Source organism: Empidonax traillii, unplaced genomic scaffold (genome assembly GCF_003031625.1).
Source record: "Empidonax traillii isolate 1590-97213 ecotype Southwest subspecies unplaced genomic scaffold, ASM303162v1 scaffold59:size1551110, whole genome shotgun sequence".
Classification (NCBI taxonomy): Eukaryota; Metazoa; Chordata; class Aves; order Passeriformes; family Tyrannidae; genus Empidonax; species Empidonax traillii.
The window spans coordinates 1,265,049-1,286,154 of NW_020955252.1; the positions used below are offsets into that span (position 1 = coordinate 1,265,049).

General features: G+C 44.1%; 1 protein-coding gene across 3 annotated transcripts in view; it reads left to right on the forward strand.

Moving 5' to 3' along the window:
* The window catches only part of ZNF423 (zinc finger protein 423), a 228,052-nt gene that overhangs the window by 63,888 nt on the left and 143,058 nt on the right, over positions 1 to 21,106 (forward strand). Inside the window, exons 3-4 of one of the 3 annotated variants that reach the window (XM_027879805.1) lie at positions 3,052 to 3,252; positions 7,224 to 7,304. In XM_027879805.1, the coding sequence (XP_027735606.1) occupies positions 3,052 to 3,252; positions 7,224 to 7,304 (282 nt within the window). Of the gene's footprint in view, positions 1 to 3,051; positions 3,253 to 7,223; positions 7,305 to 11,807; positions 11,827 to 21,106 lie in introns of those variants that run through there. The other 2 variants (XM_027879806.1, XM_027879808.1) reach the window with 2 other exon arrangements.

Here is a 21,106-nt window from a genome sequence, read left to right on the forward strand (position 1 = left end):
AGACAAAGGTCAAAAAACCAGGAAACACCACAGATTTTTCTCATCAGTGTTTGGTATTCACAAGGCAAGCACCAAGTGTGCAGCTCGTCAGCGGAATCTGAAGACCACGTTGTTTGAAGGACAGTAACAGTAAGGTGTGGCAGACATGTAAAATTTCTTCAACTCACTGAAAACAAAAAAAAAATCTCATTGTAAAACTATGTTGCATTTGCTAAATAATTTCTGCAAGCTTCACTCTTGTGTTATTTGACATAAACTCTGTCAGGCAATGACACTTTTGAGAAGTTGCCTAGAGGATCATATTTCCCATTCAACAGGGAATTAAAAAATGTTTCTGGAATTTTGCTTTGCAGTCGGGAATCTATTTTCTTATCTCACATTGTACAATTTATTTTTCCTAAAGCAGTGTGCTAAATTATTTGTTATTGTTGGACTCAGTCGAGCAGCTTTATCCCTGGTGTAGTCACAAAGTATTGGAGTAAACCCAAGGATGAATTTGTCACAGTGTACTCACCAGATCAGCTGGTCTTTGGGTTAACTCTCAAAAGACAGAATTCCTGCTGAAAATATTAGTGAAGGTCCCTTAAAGCTCCCCAAACTTGCCTAAAAGCTTTCTTCTTCAGGCTGTGGCAAAGTCAGTTCAGAAGTGCTTCCCCGAGGTCTTTGTCAGGGGGGCAGCATGGAAGCAAGTGCTGGTTCTTTGGGTTAGATTTATCTACTCGGACTACTTTTATAGGTTCCTGTCTTACAGAATTGGAGAGTTGATATTCTGATTTATTAACCATCAAGTCTGCAGGATATATAGGCTTTAAAAAGATTGAATGAGCTAAAATGTTTGTGATTGCAGTCTGGGATGAGAGATTGGATGGTGTGCCAAGTAAATATGACAAAATATAAGTGATAATTTGAATATGTACATTAAATGATGTGTGAAATAAAGCAAAGCTAGCATAGCTCTAAATGTGACTTATTATTTGGTGAAGTTAGTAGTATAAAGAGAACCAGAATCATTGTTTTTTTCATTACAATACATTTTTATTTAAGGAAGAGTCTATAAAACATGAGGTTCAGCTAGTGGCATTTTATTGAATAAACATAGTAGAGATGATGACTTACAATATGGAGTGCTTAGTGAGTGATACTTTTTATAACCAAATCCTTAAATTCATTACCGCTGTGTAAGTGGCATATCTGATTTGTTAAGACGAACATTATATCTAGCTCTTAATGGAAATTTCGTAGTAGAAAGGTATGTATAATTTAACAGTAAAAGAATCTGAAAATGTGCAGATCAGTTAACTGCTAAGAGGGATGCTGAGACACACCACAAGCAGGCACTGATTTTTAATATTTCCATTGCAATTTGAAGGGTACGTCATGTTACAAGTGCTCCATGGAAAACTGCAGAGTGTTTTACAACGGTTGATTTATGTTACCATTCGCAGAGCAGAAGATGGTATGAAATGTGTTCTGGCTGGATAGTGGTAGCAGAGCTCTACTAATGTGTGTGTCTGAATTGCAGTGCTTGTGGTAACCAGTTTTTGTCTTTAATAAATTTTATTTTCAGCTTTGTTTCATGTTCGCGGTGTTGGTTGTCCTTAATCTTTTTGGCGCTGATCTAATTTTAGAAACAATTCATCTCTCTGTTTGCTGGTGTTTTGTTAATGGCTTAAAGCCCAAACGCATCCCAAACCAAAAGGTGGCATGTCCCTCTTGCCTGGCTGAGAGCAGCTCCTCAAACAAAAAACAGTGAGGATCTCTTCTGCTGGAAGAGCCTGTGGTTCTGTCTCACTTTGCTGGACGACTTCCTAAATATTTCTGTCATACCAACAAGGATGTATTAAGAGTGTGAGTTCTCGTGGATGCAGGTGAAATAGTGCAGGTGTAGCACCCATGGCTGTATCTCTGTGTTGGGGGCACCCGTGTGCAGAAGAGGCAGAGGCGTCTCCATTTAAGCTGGTCACCAAAGCCTGGTCGGCATCTCTGGCGTGTCTAATGGATGCTTTCCCTGCTGAGAGGGCAGCAGGGACTTAAAAGGGCCTTTTCATCTCTGCTGCCTCTCCAGAGAGCCCAAGCGAGGGTTGTCCTCAGTTGTGCGTGGAGCCACTGGGCATGACTGGCTTCATGCACATCTGAGTCCACTGTGGCCAAGGGGGTGTCCTGGAGGCAGGAGGATGTGGCTGCAAGGCCGTCCCTCATGACAGGCCACTGAGGTCATGTTGAGGGGGGACTGCCTGTGACCAGCTGCCCCTGCCACCCACCCCATGGCCAGTGAAGAGCCGGCTGCCCCGTGTGTGGAGCTGCCTCCTGGACAGCCCCGGGGTGCTTGGCCCCCCACCCTGGGGTGTTTCTGGAGCTGCCAGAGAGCTCAGTCTCCCTGTGCACCAGTGCACATAAAAACTTGGCAGGGGGTGGCAAAGATGTATGTACTAGTCCATGTTCTGGTCACAGACCGTGATAAAAAAATATCTGAGAGACCTGAAGGTCAGATGCAATGTGTCTGCTCTCAGCTAGGTCAGCACAATGTGAGGCTCATCTGCCCAACCAAGTGCCTCTCGTTAGTTCAGCGGGACCTCTCACGTCCTGGGGTACATGTGTGCTTTGGGACCTTCAGCTAGAGCACTTTTTTTCTTGTTGTTACTAATATTGGGGCTTGGAGGCGGTGGGAAGAGGAGAGCATTGAGAATTAAAATTCAGCACATGCCTTTTCTTTGCGGGCTGTAATTAATCTTGCCAATTTTTAAAGCTTTGAGAATCTGGTTAAGTGATAAAACACTAACAACTTTATATGACAGAGAGTTAGAGGCTCCCGCTACACACCCACCAGAGAAGATTAGAAGAGAGTGTTTGCAGGATTCGCACTAAGCAGCAGAGAATACAGTTGAGAATTGTTGCACCACATGGTATAAAAACCACATTAATATAATGAAAGGTGTCGAGAATAATGGGAGAGCGGCTGTAATTAAATGTATCTTAATAAGTGCAACATCCTTCTTAAAGCTCTTATTTTTCAGACCTCTCAAACTTAGAGGATGTTCTTGCTGTTGGCAGGTGGCCTGGGAGGAGAGCTGGAGAGCGAAGCGAAGGACAGCCGGGCCCTGGAAGAGAGGAACAGTGTGACGAGCCAGGAAGAGAGAAATGAGGAAGATGAAGACATGGAGGATGAGTCAATTTACACCTGCGATAACTGTCAGCAGGACTTCGATTCACTGGCAGACCTGACTGAACACAGGGCACACAACTGTCCTGGAGGTAATGTTAAACTAGCTTTACAGTTCTGACAGGTGGTTAGCTGGGTAATTGGACATAGCAACAGCTTGAGGCCTCAAGTGAGATTAAAGAATTAATAATGTAATTTTACAGTTAATGTAATTTTATTGTGGTGCCTTGGGTAGCCTTTGTTCACTCCTTTAATAAAATTAAAATAAAAGCAACAGCTTTCCAATTGGAATCTGTCAGTAATTACGTTAGACAAAAATGTTGTGAGGTTTTTTTAATGCTAAAAGTTTCAGGCAGGTATTTTTCCCTCTCTCTCCAAATGCAGGAAGATTAAAAAAGTTAAATGACTGAAGTGTGCAAAACTCCCAGGAAGAAAGGCCTCTGAACCCCATAAAAGAACATGACAATTTCTGAGATTAAAATTCATAGTGCGAGTTTTGTAATCCCACCCTAAAAATACACCGTTCTCCCTAGGTTATTATTACATTGCCTTTTGAATTTTATGGAAGTGAGGAAGGCATCAGCCTACGCTGATCGTGATTTTACTTTCTGTAAAGTAAGGACAAGCTCAGAGCACCGGTGTGAACAATTGCAACATATCTTGCTTTTCCACGGCTGCCGTCGCGTGGCCGGCGGTAGCAGCAGGTATTCTGCAGAGCACGCTAAGCCGATTTACGGGGGTAGTAAAAAGCTTTGCAGATTTTACCAAAGATTAAATAAAATCTTAGGAGGGGGAGCGCAGAGTATGTTCATATGTATTTAAATTAGAGACTCTCGTCCTTCACCTTCCCGTAGTTGAATGCTCTGCCATCGCTTTATCCTCCACACTCGTCTAACGTATTTTTAGGCAGTTGCTGCTATGGCAGACGGGGAGGTCGAGGCTGGCAGAAGGCAGGAGGGTTAATTTCTCCTCTGGTGCAGCAGTATCCCATCCTCTTTCCCCTGAGTGCATATTCCTCCTGGCCACTAAATTTGTTTTGTAATTAGTCCATGTTTTCTGCTCTCCTTTTTGGGCATAAGTAAAATTATGCTCAGCCAAGAAAAAACCTGTGAAATGGAGTGCAGCAAGGAAGGGAGGGTGAGTCAGGTGGGGGCTTCGGCTTGGCCTGACTCCCACCCCAAGAGCATCCTCCGTTGTCTCACTCTGGTTTGCAGAGCAGAGGACCCCCTGCTCTCACTCCCATCTGCTTTCTGGGAGGAAGGACAGAGGGATGTTGGGGCTTTTCCCCAGCCTGCAGTTGGGTAGGGATTGCAGTCTTAAGCCCGCCCCCAGGGCTCCTTGTTCCGCACTCTCATTTAAACCCCACACAGGCTGCAAACTTGAAAGTGCGTAAAATTGAAAGGCTACTTCTTGCAGGGTGATTTCTCAGCCAGCTGACAGCCACGGCACTGGCCTGAGACTTCTGCAAATGGCACTCTGCTGCAGGGTAGGAAGCAAGAAAATGCCATTTTCTATTCAGAAAAACCCTTGTTTTCCAAACTGGAAGGTGAGGTGCGCAGCCCATGTGGACACCGGTCCTTTCCAAAGAAGCAGCCGCAGGGACAAGTTGTTCCCGAAGCCGTCTCTCATGGGAAGCAGGACAGGCAGGATCCCAGCAGGGCAGGTGGGTGGCTGTGCAGACACAGGGCACGTCCCCAGCAGCTGTCCCTGGGAGCTGCTGCTCTGCCGCTGCTCTGTCTCTGCAGTCGTGCTGGTACAGCTGCTCATTGTGCTGGGGGAGCCCCACCAAAGGATCTTTTTAGCCCAGGTGTCTGCTTGGGCCTGGCTGACTGTGTGTCCCCCCCAGGCAGCTGTAATGGCCCCACTGGGGGAGCGGAGCAGGGCAGAGGGGAGCGGGCACTGCTGGGGGGACTCCAGAGGAGGAACATAAGGTTATGACAGGTGACCAGCAGCACTATGAAAAGGAGCAATTTTTTTTCCTGAGGCAAATCTGAATTAAAATGTATCAACCTAGGGATTCTATTCATATCAATACAGTCAGTGTTTTCACACTTCAGTTTTTACTTATCCTCAATGTAGTATTCTGTTGATGAGATTAAGAAAAAATAAATTATATTTTGGGGGATTTATCTAAATAATTTTTTAGTATTCTCATTGCTGTTTTTGATTGCAGGTAGCATAATTTCATCTTCTTTTACTGTCTTCACATGTGCTGATGATTTACAAAGACATTTTGTCACAAAAAGGCACCGTATCTGGCACTATCTGCATATACATGAAATAAGTACTAATTATTTCCACGTGAGGATATCCTTGTTCCAGAACAAGAGTGTCTGTTTTCTACTTAGTTTAATCCATGTCCTGAAGTGATTTAAAGTAAATAGTTGCACTCATATATTTTGGAATGAGAATGTTTCCATGAAGGCAATCTGGAATATTGCTTGATATTCACAAACCTTACCTTGAGGAAATAACAACCAGTTTGTCTGATAGCCATGAGAATTTTCATGGAAATCATGGGAAATGCATGTCTTTGTTCAGTTCATCTGAAGAGACTTGCAGCACCTTGGGGAAAATCTATGATTGCATTAGGAAGTGTGCTATATTTAAAGATTTTACCCCACAAAATGAGCTCTTTGCCTGTGTCCTTAGTTACCCTGCATTCCTTTTGCCTATAATGCTTGCCTGACACACCTGAGGTTGTAAAGCAGTGCCTGACCTCTTGGCAAACTAGATTTTCATGTCTTAATCTGAAGCAGGGCTTTCAGTTGTGTCTACATGGGTCCAGATCAATACAGGTAATATTTGTAGCGATAATATCACCAGGCTGATAATACAACATAACTAATGACTTCCTTTGGGATACTGAAGTTAGGAAGGTATTGTAGCTCAGGAGTGTTGCAGGATTACAAGAGATCACTCCAAAAGAATAGGATAAACCATCTATTTCACTGGAATCCCTTAGAAATTCATTACGGTGCGCTAAAGTTATAATACAGTTTGAACGCAGCTGCTTTGACATGTAAGGAGGTAACAAACAGCCATTTCCCCCCTTGCTTTTTCATGTATTTCAGACTTGTTTCTTTGAGGACAAAACATTGCTGAAATCTAGACATCTCTGGTAGCATAAGTGCGTGGCATTCCTTTTGATGTCAGTGTAGTAGAGATGTTCTCCTTTTGACAGAATTAGGTGCCTTTTATACCTTTTTCTCATGACTGAAGTCTGTGATTTGCAGGTTGTAGGTTTCCAGTGTCTAGAGGGATCTGAAAAGGGTCTAAATGGGGGCAGCTTGTACCGAAAGAACATCACATTTCCTTACTGGCTCATGTCTTCCCTTGTCTCCCAGCTTGCCCCCACAAATGAGCTCTCCTGCCGCAGTCCTGGAAATAGTGCCTTAAACAACTAGAGAGCATCCTAGAAAAATACACTGAGAATAAATAAAAACACCTAGTGTATGCACTGGATGTGTTAAGCTTTTAAAATTAACGTAAAACTCACTGGTATCCCATATCCCCTTAACTAGAGAGGACCAAGTAATTGCATCGGCATCATGTTCAGGGGTTTTAATACATGTTTTTGCATGCTGCTGATACAGTGTAGGTGTTGTAGCATGATGCTATCTTATAGGATTAGTGACAAGAGTAAAGAATTACATGTGGATGTACAACTTAATGTGTCCTACAACCAGCACCAGAGGCTGCATACACCAAGCAACCATTCTGCAGTATATCATTGTCTGGTGGCTGATGCCAGGTGGTTTGTTGCCTGATAAAAAAGTTGCCTGATAAAAACCCACAAGATTTGTCATTTTGCTTGTGTGTTTTAATCCACCTGCATTAGTCTGGGTTTAGCTCTAGTATTTTATTGTCTTATTTTTGCTTCCTCCACCCCTTTCCTCCCATGGATCAGAATAGCCTCACGTAAGCTTGTTCCCTCCATTTCTCAAGTGAATGTAGAATGTTTGAAAGCAAATTAGTGCATCAATGAAGCGGACAGAAGTAGGTTTTGGCGGGGTCTCTGAGCATTTCATGAGGTCCTCTTCTGTTGTTGATAACTTTACAGGTTGTCTGTTTCAAACAGCAGCAGAGCTATATATGGATATTGCCAGCTTGGAAGCGGCTGATTTTTCTAAACTACTGTACGGTAGGAACTAGTTTATAATTAAAGTCTTGCAGTTGCTCCTTTTAAATGCCCTGTAACTTGTACACTAGGCTTACGTTTGAAACGAGGTATTGTAACTGTTTCATGCTAGTGTATAATTTTGCATTTTCTTTTATTTCACCTGCTACAAGAATTATAATTGCCATGCAACCGTATATGCAGGATGCTTATCCAGAAAACCATATACGGTAGCTTGTCAACAAGTGATGATGTCTTATGAATGTTTTTGTCAGGTGGCACTTTGTACTTTCCACTGACAAAGAGAGACATCTTACATACATTTTCAAAATTAGCCCTTCCCCAAAATCGTAATCTTTGGTTGCACCTGATTGGCAAGTCAGAGATTTCCTCTCTTTTTGCTGCTGCTGTTGTTGCATCTTTAAATTAATCAATTGCTGATTGTCCTCCACAAAAGAAACTGAAATACAGTTGTGAAAAAGCAGTGTGGAAACTTAATTATACACCTAGTTTATACAGCTGTGTCTCTAATGACCTACTGGCCTTAATTACTGTGTTGTGGCTCAGTCTGAGTGCTCTTGTCCTTGCCAGAATTCTGCTCCTTTCTCTTAACCTGACTAGTGTTTCAAGCTTAAAAAAATAACAAGTTTCCTTTTTTTGTTCTTTTCTACATTGTCATGCTGAAATGCAGTTTCCCTACTTTCCAGAGGTCATAGCAGTGTTTTAAAATTGGCACCAGAAAAGCTCAGTAATAGCACAAACTGTAAAAACATGGATTTTCCCTGGAGTTCTCAGTTCTTGCTGTCTAGATCTGAAAATGGGCACCAGGGCAGTGTTTTTATTGTCAATCACTTGGAGGGCTCCAAGCGCAGGCTCCTTCCCATTAGTTTGTCCTGGACGTCCCCTCTCCAGGTATAGGGGCAGCACAGGGATCCCAAGAGCTCTTGGGAGCGATCCTGGGCACTTGGATGTGCCCAGGTACTGCACATGTCTCCTTGCGGTCAGTATTTGTGCCCATCAGTGCTGAGAGCTCTGAAACCCCAGATTATTGTAGGAGTTCACTTGGCTGAGTGGTCTGACTGCTGTCACAGGTGATGCTTGAGTTTACCTGGAGGTGTCCAACCAGCCTTTTTCCAGGACTTCTGCTTGTGTGTGCCAGAAAATCAGTGGGCTGATAAGGAGCTGTGCTGACTGGCTTTCTGTGCAGGCAATCAGTGAAATATATATTTATGGTGTAGAACACAAAGCACATCCCCACATCTGAATTTGTTTCTGGAGTCAAACAGAAGCACAGTTGCAAATTTAATGTCAGGGTGGGTGTGTGTTACCCTTGCCCATGCAGAGGTTTTGCAGCACATCCTGTGCAGTGTCTGCTGAGGCACCAGCGCTGGCTCTGCCCCCTGAGCGGGGGCTGCCGGCAAAGGTGCTTTAGTGTAGCCTTTCGTGTACTGCATACATTTGACAAAGTTGTGCAAATTGTTATGCTTCCTAACAGCACTGCTTATCCGGCACATCAGAGGGTCATCCAGCAGGTGAAGGTAGGTGAGACCCCTGGGCTGCTCCACTCGGCCAGGGCGCGGGGCTGAGCCTCAGCAGCTGTTTGTTGGGCTCTCTTGGATTTTACAGGCGTGCCAGTGCCTGTGAGGATTTGTGGTGGGGGGACACGTGAATTTCAAACAGTGCTTGCTCGCCATAAACACCCAGCTCGGGGGGCGCTTTGTATCCTCGCAGAGGGTCTCCCCGTGCGGGACCCACGGTGAGCCCACAGCAGATCCGTGGCCGCGCGGGAGCCGGCGCGCAGAGCTGGGCAGTGTGCTCGCTGATAAGAGTGTGCCAGTGCGCCAGGCACCATCCCCTGCCAATCGCCACAGCCACCTTTGTGCCGGGTCCCCTCGGGGACGGTGGCAAGAGAGGCAGCACCAGGCACTGCGCGTGCAGATAGGAGCGCTGCCAGCGCGGCTGCGGGCGGCTTGGTTGCATGTTACCGAAACCTCTGGCAGGAGGGAGGTAATGAGCTCTCTCCACCCCTTCCTCAGCCCCCTCGTAGCCAGCAGTCACTGTGCACGGCCCAGCTATGCATTCTGAGGCTGCACCGACATTTCGTAGCAATGATGATGTCTTTCCTCGAGCAGCATATGTTTTTCACACAGGAAGAACATTTTCCTGTCATTTTTAAACATATGGCCCAGTGAGGAGCTGAGGATGACAAGTTAGCCTGCTTGTATTGGCAAGTGACTGTTTAATTCTTGCTACTTTAATTGAGTTCTTTTATCTGCTTTTATCTAGTTCAAAAAGTAGTCTGCAAAGTAAGCACAGGTATGCATGGAAATGAATAAAAGAGAAAGTGGGTGCATGTCTTAAATGAGGCCTCTTAAAGGAAACTCGTTGTCCTTTGGTAGTCTTGTACAGGTTGGCCCCTGCTTGTCTGCAAAGCCAGTCTCACCTCCTCGTACCTTGATGCATCATAAATTAAGAGATGCACAGACACTGAACCACCCCAAATGCCGTGAAGCAGAAGACAGTGCTGGGTGCTGGCCAATGTGAGAGACCCCCTGTGTGAAGCAGGACCTGTGTTTGGCAGGTGGAGCCCATCCAGATCCCCCTGCAGCACCCCAGGCCTCAAGGCAGTGCCTCTGTGGCACCAGGGGTGCTGGAGCTCCACCTCCCCTTCTCCTGCTTCAGATTTCTGTTTGCAAAGGGTAATCCATCACCATGTTACAGCAGAGGGAGCACTGTGGGGATCTACATGGGGCATTGTTTATTGGCATTACAGAAATCTAAATAAATAATAATTTTTTATTTTTTTTTTTTTTAAAGAAGAGGGAAGGGTTGCAATGGAAAGGCTCCTTCCTAGGTTGGAGCCTGCCAAGTGCTGCAAGGGCAGCTGTGCCTACAGGAGAAAGGATCCCTATTGCCATAAGCAGGTCCCAGCATTCAGGGGGTTTTAGACAAAACCCAGTATATGAAACTCAGAACAGCAGTGAGGGGACCCAGGACTACAACATGTGTGCTTGTTATAAAGTGGCCTTTAATAAAGCCTTAGATAGTCCAGTGGAGGGTGTATTGGGGTTGTCCTGTCTCAGATGAAGAAGAGCATAGATTATTCGTGGTTACGATGCTGCTGAAGGACACACATTGCCTTCCTGTGGGCTGTTGAGGGATGAGACTGTTGGCTCTCTCAACAGCCTTTGCACATTCAGAGCTGTTGAGGTCCTCAGACTGCAGATGTGAATAGTGAACAAGAGGTGCACTCTGAGTGTACTTTTTTTCCTGATTTCTTCCCCTACCCTTCGCAGACCATTGGGTAAGTAGTCTTCATATCAGGATGGCTGTACTGAGCCAGCCTAATGGTCCCATAGTGCCATTTCTCCAGAACGTTTTTCTAGATGTCAGCAAACTTATCTGGGCACTTTGTGGTGCTTTTTATTTAAATTATTCAGACAGTCTTTTTCCATGAATTTCCATTTTGAAGTGCATTTAGCATTTTCTGTGGTGGGGACCCAGAGCTCAACTATGCACTGGGGAAAAGTACCTCCTTTTGTTCACTTCAGTTTTGTCACCTGCTTTCGTTTAATACTCTCTGGTTCTTCTGGTGGAGGAGAAAGTGAGTGATTGCTCCTTTTCCATATTCTCCACCCTCTCATGCCTGAGCAGACTTCTTTTGCTGCTCCCTCCACTGTCTCCAAATCCCTCTTTGCAGTCCTTTTACAGATACCCCCTGTGCCTTGATCCAGAGTAAGAGACAGGCGCGTGGTGAAGTGCGGCTGATGGGAGAGCGTGTGGTCAGCTACCTCCTCCATCACTCGTGCCAGAGACGTGGTCACGTTTGTGTGTCTGTCCTGGCTCCCGAGCAGCAGGCGAGGGACAGTACTTGTCCTGGTGTGAAGACCTGGCAGACAGAAAGATGGTGTCTGGCCATGTAGGGGAAAAACAATTAAGACTTCAATGTTTATTAAGAAAAAAGCAACCAGCAGTGCATTTCAAGCACTCATCACGCAACATAATTTTGCTGTTGGAAGTAGTGGGATTAAACAAGTCTTTCTACTGTTGATTTCTTTGAATTTGTAGAATATAAATGGTGTTTTTTTAAAATCAATTAAAAATGAAGGAAGTATGTGTACATACATTGTCAAGAATTCCTATCTTTCATTTATTTTTTTTTTAAACAAGCTCTAGAAAAAAATCCCCACAGAAGTTCTGTAGTGCATATTTGAATGCTTTTGTTGTAGCCTCATTAAACTTGGCTTGTCTGCAGATACAGCTGGCATGTTATTAACTGTGCTCCAGGCTTGGGGAAGCCAGAAAGCAGCCTCCACCCCCTGGTGCCGGCTGGCTTTAGGGAAACGTGCCAGCATGGGTTGGTCCTCTTCAGCTGGCTGGCTTTGGGAGCGCTCGCTGGAGCATCTCCGCATGGCCTCTGGGTCCGGGAGCCCGGGGCTCAGCCTACCTCGAGAGCCACCCGAGGGAGGGCTGCGTGGTGTCCCCCGTGCCGGCCGGCAGCCCCTGCGGCACAGCGGTGCCCCGTGAGCAGGATGGATCCACCAAGGTACGTGTGTCCTCCCCTGGACAGCCCCAGCCGGGTGTTGTGTTCTCCGTGGGCGTCTCATGCCTTTTTTTACCGTGGGCTGGCAAGAAGCAAAGTAGCGACCGTCTGCCAAACAGTTTCTCTGTTCTGAACAAAACTGCGTACTGGACTCGACCAGTCAAATAAATTGAAAAAGGGAAATATTTTCCCTGCACCTGCTGGAGAGGCTGTTGCTCTCCAAGCTGGGTTTGCACATCAGAGGACCTCCACCAGAGGTCTAAGCAGCTTCTGACTTTCTTCAAAGCTTTGGCAACAAGTATGTATGTTCTGAATGCCGTTTCATTTAAATAATCTTAATAGGTGCTTTTAATGGTAGGGTGAATTTTAAAAATAGACTTCATAATTTCATATTCAATTAAAAATTGTTGAAAATATACTCAGTAGAAATTTAAGTTGAATTACATATCTTAACTACGGGTAATGTCATTCAAATGTCTTGCTCATTATAAGAAGCTTTCATTGTCTTAACTAATGAAAAAATTGATTTGGTGTTTTCACTAAGGCACTTAGTCTGTTCACGTTAAATACTTCCTAGGGCATTTGAGCACTTTGTAGTCTTTAAACATTTAGACTAGCAACCTCTTCCTGACACAAGAAATTCTTATTTTTGTCATCATGGAATGAAGATGCTGTCACTGTAATTTGGCTTAAGTTTTGCCTCCTACTGAAAGGGGTATTCCTTCCTCCTGTCTCCTGCCTTATGCTGGTACAAGGTTTGTGTTGTCTTTGGGAGCTGACATTGCTGACAATTAAAAGGATTGATTTTTAGTCTGTGCAGCTCCCAGATCTGGTGCCCTATGGAGCTGCACAAGCCTCATGTCGACATGAGCGGGACAAGAGGTCAGGGTCTGGGGGGATAATTCAAGACATCCCCCTTAAGAGCCTGAGTTATTTTGGATGAAAATTACTGTAACTGCACCAGTTTGCTTAATGGCATGCATGAAATTGGTGCAAGAGCCAAATTCTTAATTCCAGGTGGGTTTTGTTGCTGGTGATGCCTGTAACCATGGGGGTGAACTTCCTCTTGAAAGCACCATTTTGTTGGCTTGTGGGTCCATCCCTTCCTTAAGTTTCCTAGAAAATCTTTCTCAGCGTAATGGTGAAAGACTTTCTGGCTCCTCTTTTTGTTGCTACTCAATTACTGTCAGGCTTGCTGAGGAGGACATAAGGAAAGGCTGAAGAAGCCCATTGCTTTTCTCTTCTCCAGGGAATCTGTTACATTAAACATTTGAATAGATTTTTGAACATAATTCCCAGTCATTTCCTCTACAGTGAACTCAGTTCACTCATGCAGACTTTGTACTTAATGATATCTCTTAAAATAAATGAGATTTGATATCATTTATACTAAATGGTCATTTTAGAAATCTACATCTGCTAATTATTCGTTAGAAAATTTGGAAAGACAAAAGTAGAATAAATTCCCTTTATAAACTTGCAGTCTATAGAAATATAAATACACACACACCTGTGTTTATTTCCTTTGAGCAACACTGAATGCCGGTAATTTACTGGACTCCAAGAGTAGTTCAAGCAGGTTTGAAGTAGATTGTTCAATATGCATTGATCAGCCGTAACAACCGACCAATCCAAACCCAGCCAAAATTCAAGATGCATCTAGGGCAGTTATTCAACATTTATGGTAGTACTCAGTTTGTGGTCTGTCTCTGCATCATATGGGATTGTTCTTTTGTGGCTTCTGGCTGTGTGCTCGAGGTGACTGCTCTCTGCCCTCCCCTCTCCCTGTTGCCTGTGCATGTGTCCCTGTGCTTCCTCCTCGAGGCTTTTTCCTTGCTCCTTTCTGGACTGCCACCATTTTACATCTTGCTCTCAGCAGTCCTCTCTCTCCCCGACGCTGTGCTGGCATTTGCCCCTTCCCGGCCCCGCATGTAACTGAGTCACTTCACAGTTTATACATTTAAGTTACACCTTACTGTGTTACTGGTTTCTCCTTTACTCTCAGCTGCAGTTGCTCCCTTGTCCATTGTCCCAGAGCTGGCTCCTCCTTGGACCTCTGTACACATGCAGAGCCTTCCTTGAACCATCCTGAGGGGACCAGCAAGGGCAGATCTCCTCGGGGTGCCGTGAAAAATCAAGCTGCTCCATGTGCTGCCTTGGAAGGCAATCTCAACTAGGTTCAGATGAACTAAAGACATGTGCTAGTCAAATCTTTGTTCAAAAACCTAGAAAATTATTTGATTTGCATTCAGACCGCATTCAGATCCAACCTGGATAGCTGCTTGATCTCACCTTACAGCCCTTCTCTGTTCCTTCCTCTCTTACAGACACTTGTCGTGGTTTGTTCTACAAGAGCTGTTTCATGTTGGAATTGTATTCCAAGGTGTTTCAATGTTATCAAGTGTAACTGGGTTTGATTTTGACCAGAACCTCTGGTACATATAAATAAAGCAAATAGTACTCCTTGCTTTTTATGGAGGATAAACTGTTATCTTTAGGAGGCAGTCACAATGCTGTTGCACTCCTCACAGAAATAAGACAAATTCAACCCAAAATATAACACAAAAGGAAATGAAAGTGAGTAGGATTTTCTTGTTTCACCTTAACTGAGAGAATACTGAGTTTTCCTTTTGCTGGAAAACTGGAAATGGGAGAGAAGATGCTTTCTCTCAATAATTAAGTATGCATATACGTATCTATGGTGTACAAAATACCTCCTTTTCTGTTAATGAGTTCAGTTTTGAAGACCTGACTGGCTAAGATTGTATTGAAATCATCATTACTTTGTGGGAGCATCAATCTTGATTAAAAGAGAAATGAGGAGAGCCAGTCCTTACAGCAAGCTGGGGAGAGTGATTTTTTGTGAGTGGTACTGGAGTTGGGAAAAGTGCAGTCTGAGTTAGCAGAGCTGTCTTGCTTTTCTGGGGGCTGCCACAGCAATTGCCCGTGCATGTCCAGATCACCGAGTGACAGGAGAGAGAGCCTGGCCACTCCAAGAAGGGAGGAGAGGGAGGGAGGGAAGGAGGATGGGGAGAAAAAACAATTTGTGAACTTGCCCCTTTTGAGATAGCAACTGCTCCTCTCCCGTGCCCAGGATCATTGCCGAACAGCCGGCAGCTGCATCCCGCTCTTCTTTCGCTGTCAGCGAATGTCACTGCACAAACCTCAGTAGTTTCAAGGAGCCACTATTTGTACACAGGGAATAGAGGAAACTCATGGATAGAAATGTTGTGGTGTGTGGGCTGCTCTGGATTTTACGCTGTGGAAGGAAGATCTCCACAAATGTTTTAAATTAGGCTATCCTGGGTAATTCTGGTGGTATGGAGCCCAACCAAAATTTCAGGGAAAAAAATAAGTTGCTCTGTTAAAGCAGACATGAAAAAAAATGAAGGGCTTAACTTTTGTCCTGAGGGTGATAAAACAGCACCACACAGCTGAAAATCAATCTGACCTTCACCCACGTGATGCTGTTGTCTCAGTCTGTCTTTCATTTCCTTTGGTTGAGTGAAGGCCACGGCATTCAGTAGGGAGAAAAGCCAGAGGGAGGTGCGGAGAATCCTGTTTTCTCTGGAAAGGCTTCGTTGCTTGAATAAGTTGACTCTATAAAGTGAGTTCCTGTAAAACTTTAAATTATTTTATTAAATTAAAAAAAAAAATCCTTCTTCACTTAATAGCCAGCAATCACATTAAGGTAGAGAAGATATGTCCTGTAAGAAATGTTTGTGATATAAAACATTCTGTTTTAATTAACCCTAGAATTAGATGGTATTTTCAAATGAAGGCTTCATGCAGCAACAGGAAACCTGCACATTCATTTAAAAACCAGAAATTTATAACCAAAGGGGAGAAAAAAGGACAATAATTTTTTTTCTAGAGATATTCTAACCTTATGTTGCAGGCTTTACAGAAACAAAGAGAAGGTACCCAGATACACAGATACTTACATAAATAAATCAACAGTTAGGGCTTGTGTATAAGCAATTTACTGATTTTCAAAATAGAGGTACAATTTCAATTGGTGAACTACTAATTTTGCAAAATGAGGTTCCCACCTCATTTTCTTGAAGACAGAGAATGAACTGAATGAATGGGTAATATTCTGTGCAGAATTTAATTCTATTCAACAACAGAATCAAGAAAGGGGAAAACTACATGCATAAGCACACCTTGATATTCTTTTTGACATCTTGAAAGCAATTAAAAGTGTAATTCATAGCTCTTCTTCGAATCCCCTTTTTCTTCCCTTCTTTTTGAATTTAAATGTGACCCAGAGCCAAGAAGTTGCCAGCTATTTCTCTTGGAAAAAAGTGAGTTTTCCGCACAGGCTTTACAAAACTAAGATTGTTTTAAGTTCTGCCTACCCTAAAGTGCACTTTTCTTGATTCATCTCATCACACACAGATAATGTCCTTTCATGTCAGAGTCATAAACTACTCTGTTGCTTTATATTTTTGTTCTATAGATCCCCTAGTTACTGTAGCATGGAGAGAGGGAGGGCTACCTGTTGTTTTCTTTGTTCAACAATTGTTGCCTGTTTTAGGAAGGTCTATAAGAAATCTCATCTTCTTGTTAAAAAGATAAAGGCAGAGATTTTATGTAGCTGCAGAGATTAATCTCTGCTTCGTAAAGGTTAAGAATTAAGCAATTTGTTCATTAATCTGTTCAGGATGATGGAGATAAATTTGTGACTGTAGCTTTTTATTGAAGTGTGGTTTGTCTGACATACCCACCATCACAGACACTTTTACATGGTATTAAAAAACCCAAAATGGTAAATAAAAGAGATGTTGGGACCTTTTCCTGGCGAGCTCGGCCACTCAGGTCTCCGTGCGATATGCCAAAATGCTATTTGCATAAATATAGAATTTAATAACTTATCATTCTGATTAACGTCATTAACTGCTTAACTACTGTAGAAATTGGCTTCCAAAGTTGCTTGATGGTAGCTGTTGCTCTCCACGTCATTCCATTTGCTGTCTCACTGGGGATAATGGTATGCAAGGGAAAGCAAGAAGGTCAAGGATCTTTTTGTTTAGTCTCTTTGCACATTAAAAGTTCTATTATGTGTTTGTATTGCATGTGGTTTCCAGTCTGTTGGCTACAATGCTTTCAAAATCCATTGATGATGAGTTTGTGAGGCTAAATATATCTTGTGGGTTATGACTACCAAGCTATCACTTTGTGTAGCAGTCAGGGCCAATATTTAACAAGTGTTTTTCAGAATGAGGAATTTTGAAACCGAGTCAAATGATCTTACAAAGGGGTTAACAGAAATGCTAATACAGAAGATGACAGCAAATGCTTGGTCTTTGCTGACAGTGGGGGTGTTTGGAGCTATGCTGTGCTGTTTGTGAGGAAGTGGCTCTCAGGTTGGGGTTTTTATGGGTTTTTCTAGGGGTGGGGGAGGGCTGTGGTATTGTTGGGAATGACAGAGCCGCCACAAAGCTGAATGGGGTGAAAAAAAGAAGTGGTGTCCTCTCCAGCAATCCCTTTCTGTGCTCCCAGCAAGGCGTAGGTGCAGCGTGCTGTGGTGGGGGCGTGCAGGGGACCCCATGTGGGCTCACCCCACGGCTTCCCACCGCCCACAGCTGCCCTGTTGTGTGTCCCCCCGCAGGAGCTGAGCCTCCATCCGTCCCCCCGCGGCTGGCAGGGCCATCGGGCTCCGCTGAGACCTCGCTGCTGCTTCTTGCCCGACATTTAAGGGAATGCAAAGCCAGACTGCAGGATGCAGCCACGTCCTAAGGGCTGGCACAGCCGCCTTGCTTGTTTTCACTCTCTAGCTAGTAGACTGACCTTTTAAAAAAACAGTTTCAGCTGCTGTGAAACACTGACAATAGCTTTAATAGATTTCATTTTGGAATTAAATAGCTCTGGTTACATTTCGATAATGTAAACTATCAGCCATGAGCATGTTTTAGCTGATTGTTTCAGGCTGTGTACAAACTCAGGCAGACGTCACTGCCTCCTTGCCAGGCATTAGCGCAAGATGCTCATTTTCTTTAAAAATGAAAGCAGAGATTTATTTATTTTTTTAAAGCAATTTGTGTTCTGACTGCATGAGTACCTTCACACCTGTCAAGTGAATCCAGTGTGCTTGTTCCCGAGGGCAATCTGACATCTGGGAAATTTGCCTCAGCCCAGACCAGGCCCCTTTGAAGCATATTTGGTATTTTGAGTTGAAATGGAGTTACACCATCACACATCATGCTTTGCATTATTCTGTTCTGCTCCAGTATATCCTGCTTTTATAAACTGTGGTTCAAATCCTGCTCTCTGGCTGCTTCAGGAGTGTTGCAGTTATCTGTAAGCTGTCTTGCTTTTTTCACTGTGGGGCTGGTAAGCTCAAAAACATCTGCAGGCAGGGTCAGTCCAGCTTGTTAGTCTTTAGAGGATATTTACAAAGTTTCATAAGGCTTGGACCCATACCCACACCCATCCTAGATGCAGTGTCTACAGATTTATCCCCAAGAGCCTCTTACAAGCTTTGTTTGCATTACTATCTAGAGCTATCCCACTGCAGAAATCCTCAGGAGAGAGAAGTGGTCAAGAGTACTTAGAAACATCTGTTAAAAATTCAGACAAACACTGCACTGTCACTAGAAGCAGTTGGGACGGGACAAATGAAATTTACCATGTGGTGCTACAGCAGAAAGGGACATTTTGTTTCTTCCTTCACTTTTCCTTAAAAATTGATAGTTTGATCAGTAGATCCGGGAAAATGCCCGAGCGGAGCACACTTGGAGCAAATAGCTGCTTGTTAACCGACGTCACAAACTGACTCCAGAGCCAAGCCTTGCAGTCCTGCGGGAGGGCTGTTTCCCAAGTGCTCGCATTGGAGTCATCACAGGCTTTCTGCTTGTTTCAAGAAACCCTGCATTAATTGTGCAGACCTAGAAAGTCGTGACATTAGGAGACAAAGTGACTTCAACATGACTTCTCCATTGCTTGCCATACTTAAGCAAAAGGGAAGAAAAAATTTGCAGCAACAAATCTAATGGATGAACTCTCCAACTGGTTGCTGTTTTGTGTGTGGCTACACACTGGATTCAGCGAGTACTTGATAAATATTGGCATTTGTCCTTGATGATCTGTCATGAAGTTATAGGCAATCTGGCAGGGAAAACAATTTTTCTTATGTGTGAGGCCAGACTTGCAATGTTGTTGTTTTTCTCCATTGAGGAAGTTCAGCTGAGCCCCCCACCCGATGCCATTCCCCACAAAGCACACTCATCTCCCTTTCCCATCCTCTGCCTACCAGCAGGACAAGAAGCAGAATGAGCTGTGTGGTTTGGCCGGGTGGCACACGCCTGCTGATTGCCTAGGACAGGCCCAAGAGCAGGGATAAATGCTGACTCTGCTCTTAGCCTTTCTCTCAGCAGAGACGTGAGCTGGGGTCTCTGCCCTACCCAATCAAAGGGAGGTTCACCGGTCCTAGAGAAACTCAATTTCTATCCGAGAAACTCAATTTCTCTCATAGCTCTCTATCCCCAGTCCAGTGTGATTCAAAAGTTAATAGGAAGGAACAAACAGTTAAGACATATGACAGGCAATATGATGACATAAACCTTGTTTTGTTAGGATGCCAGGCTGAAAAAATGAACACAAAGCTCCTGAGAATAAATGAGTCACTTCAGATTGAGACTTGATGGACAACGTTGGCTTTGTTATCACTCTGCAGGCAGTGAGAGGATAGGGTTAGGGAGAATTTCCAGAAAAGTAGGGGAGTTGTTATTAGAAGGGTAAAGCTTCTGCTGCCACAGATCCCCTGTAGTGGACCCTGCATTACCCTGGTCCCTCCTCCTTTTAGGAACCTTTTGAGGAAAAGTCTTCTGTGACAGGAACATCTTTCAGGTCTTTTAATCTGTGAGCTGCCAGGTGAAAGAATAGGGCTAGGGAACAAAAGACACTCAGATACTGCAGACAAGCTTTTGTAGGATCTGCCACGTCAGCTGTCTCTTATAAGGTCTGCTGTATTTTCTGTTGATGGTGCTCTTCCCCTGAGGATTTTCCCACACCTGGGAATGCCTGCCATAACCCGCACTGATATTTTCCTCAATGCCTTTCATTTCTGCGTACAGATGGAGCTGGGATATCACACACTGTCCTTGTCCTTATTCTGTTCTGCTCCTTGGCAGTCACAGTTTTGCTGGCTGTGAGCTTTCATGCCACCTCCCTCTCAGCCTTTTTCAGGGGGGCTTTGCAATTATTTATAAGCTAGCTTGTCCTGTTTTCTGACATTTTCAGTGTCTGCAGAAGAGGAAAGCTAAGTATATGTTCTCTGGTTTTACATGGAATAGAAAACTTGTACTAAATGTTGGTGATCTGTGTTAGCAAGGTACTAGTTTTTTTAGGGTGCTGGGAACCCTCCCTATAAATCAGTGGTCTTTTGGGTGAAAAATATCCTAGTGGCCTGTAACTACCTCTTACCTTTGAAGTGTTTGGAGGCCCTGGAGGGGCAGACAGCCAGCTCACTTGCATGCTTGTCAAGGGGAGGCTGGCTGTCCTGCTTTTCCTGTATTCCCACTCACCATCCTCAAGTGGGTTTTCTCTCTCCCTCCTCTTGTCACATGTCAAAACAAGACACATCCTGTGATTTACCTCATTCACCTTCCACTTGTGTTCTGAGGCTTGAGAATTTCCAAAATACAACAGGGTAAGAGGCAAAACTATAATGATTTGGGCCTCCTAGCACCTCTGGAGCCATCTTTAGATTCTTTGATGAGGTGTCTATTCAAGCTGAAGAGCAGCATTTTCTCATTTTGCTGCTGCAATAGGTGGAAGGAGTAACTACCTCTTCCTTTAGAAGTAGTAAAGTGGACAGACTTGTCTGCTGCCCAGTTGGACAATGGACTTACTTATTCACCCCATTCCTCCACCACATCACTGTTCTGGTTGCTTACATGCGTATGTGAGAGGGAATTATAGGTCTCCCAGCTACCTTCCCTTCCAAAGATAATTCAAATACAGAGTCTCTTCTAAGGAGAGATGCATACCCCCTCCAAAACATATATATACACTGAAGTAGACTTTTTTTTTTTTGCTTTTGGCCACCCTTAGATAAAAACTGATGCTTACAGCTGAATCTCACTTTGAGTTTTTCATTAAAACTGTTCAAAGCAAACTACAGGGTGGAGGATTTCGTGTGAGCCAAAACTAACCTCCCTGTTCCTGCCAGTGAAGCTGTATTGCCAAATTTCACACAGCCGTGTTCTCTAGCACCTCCTTTGAACACGAGTGTGGTTCTGGAGGCCATTTTGAAGCTCCCACTTGAAACACTCTCTGT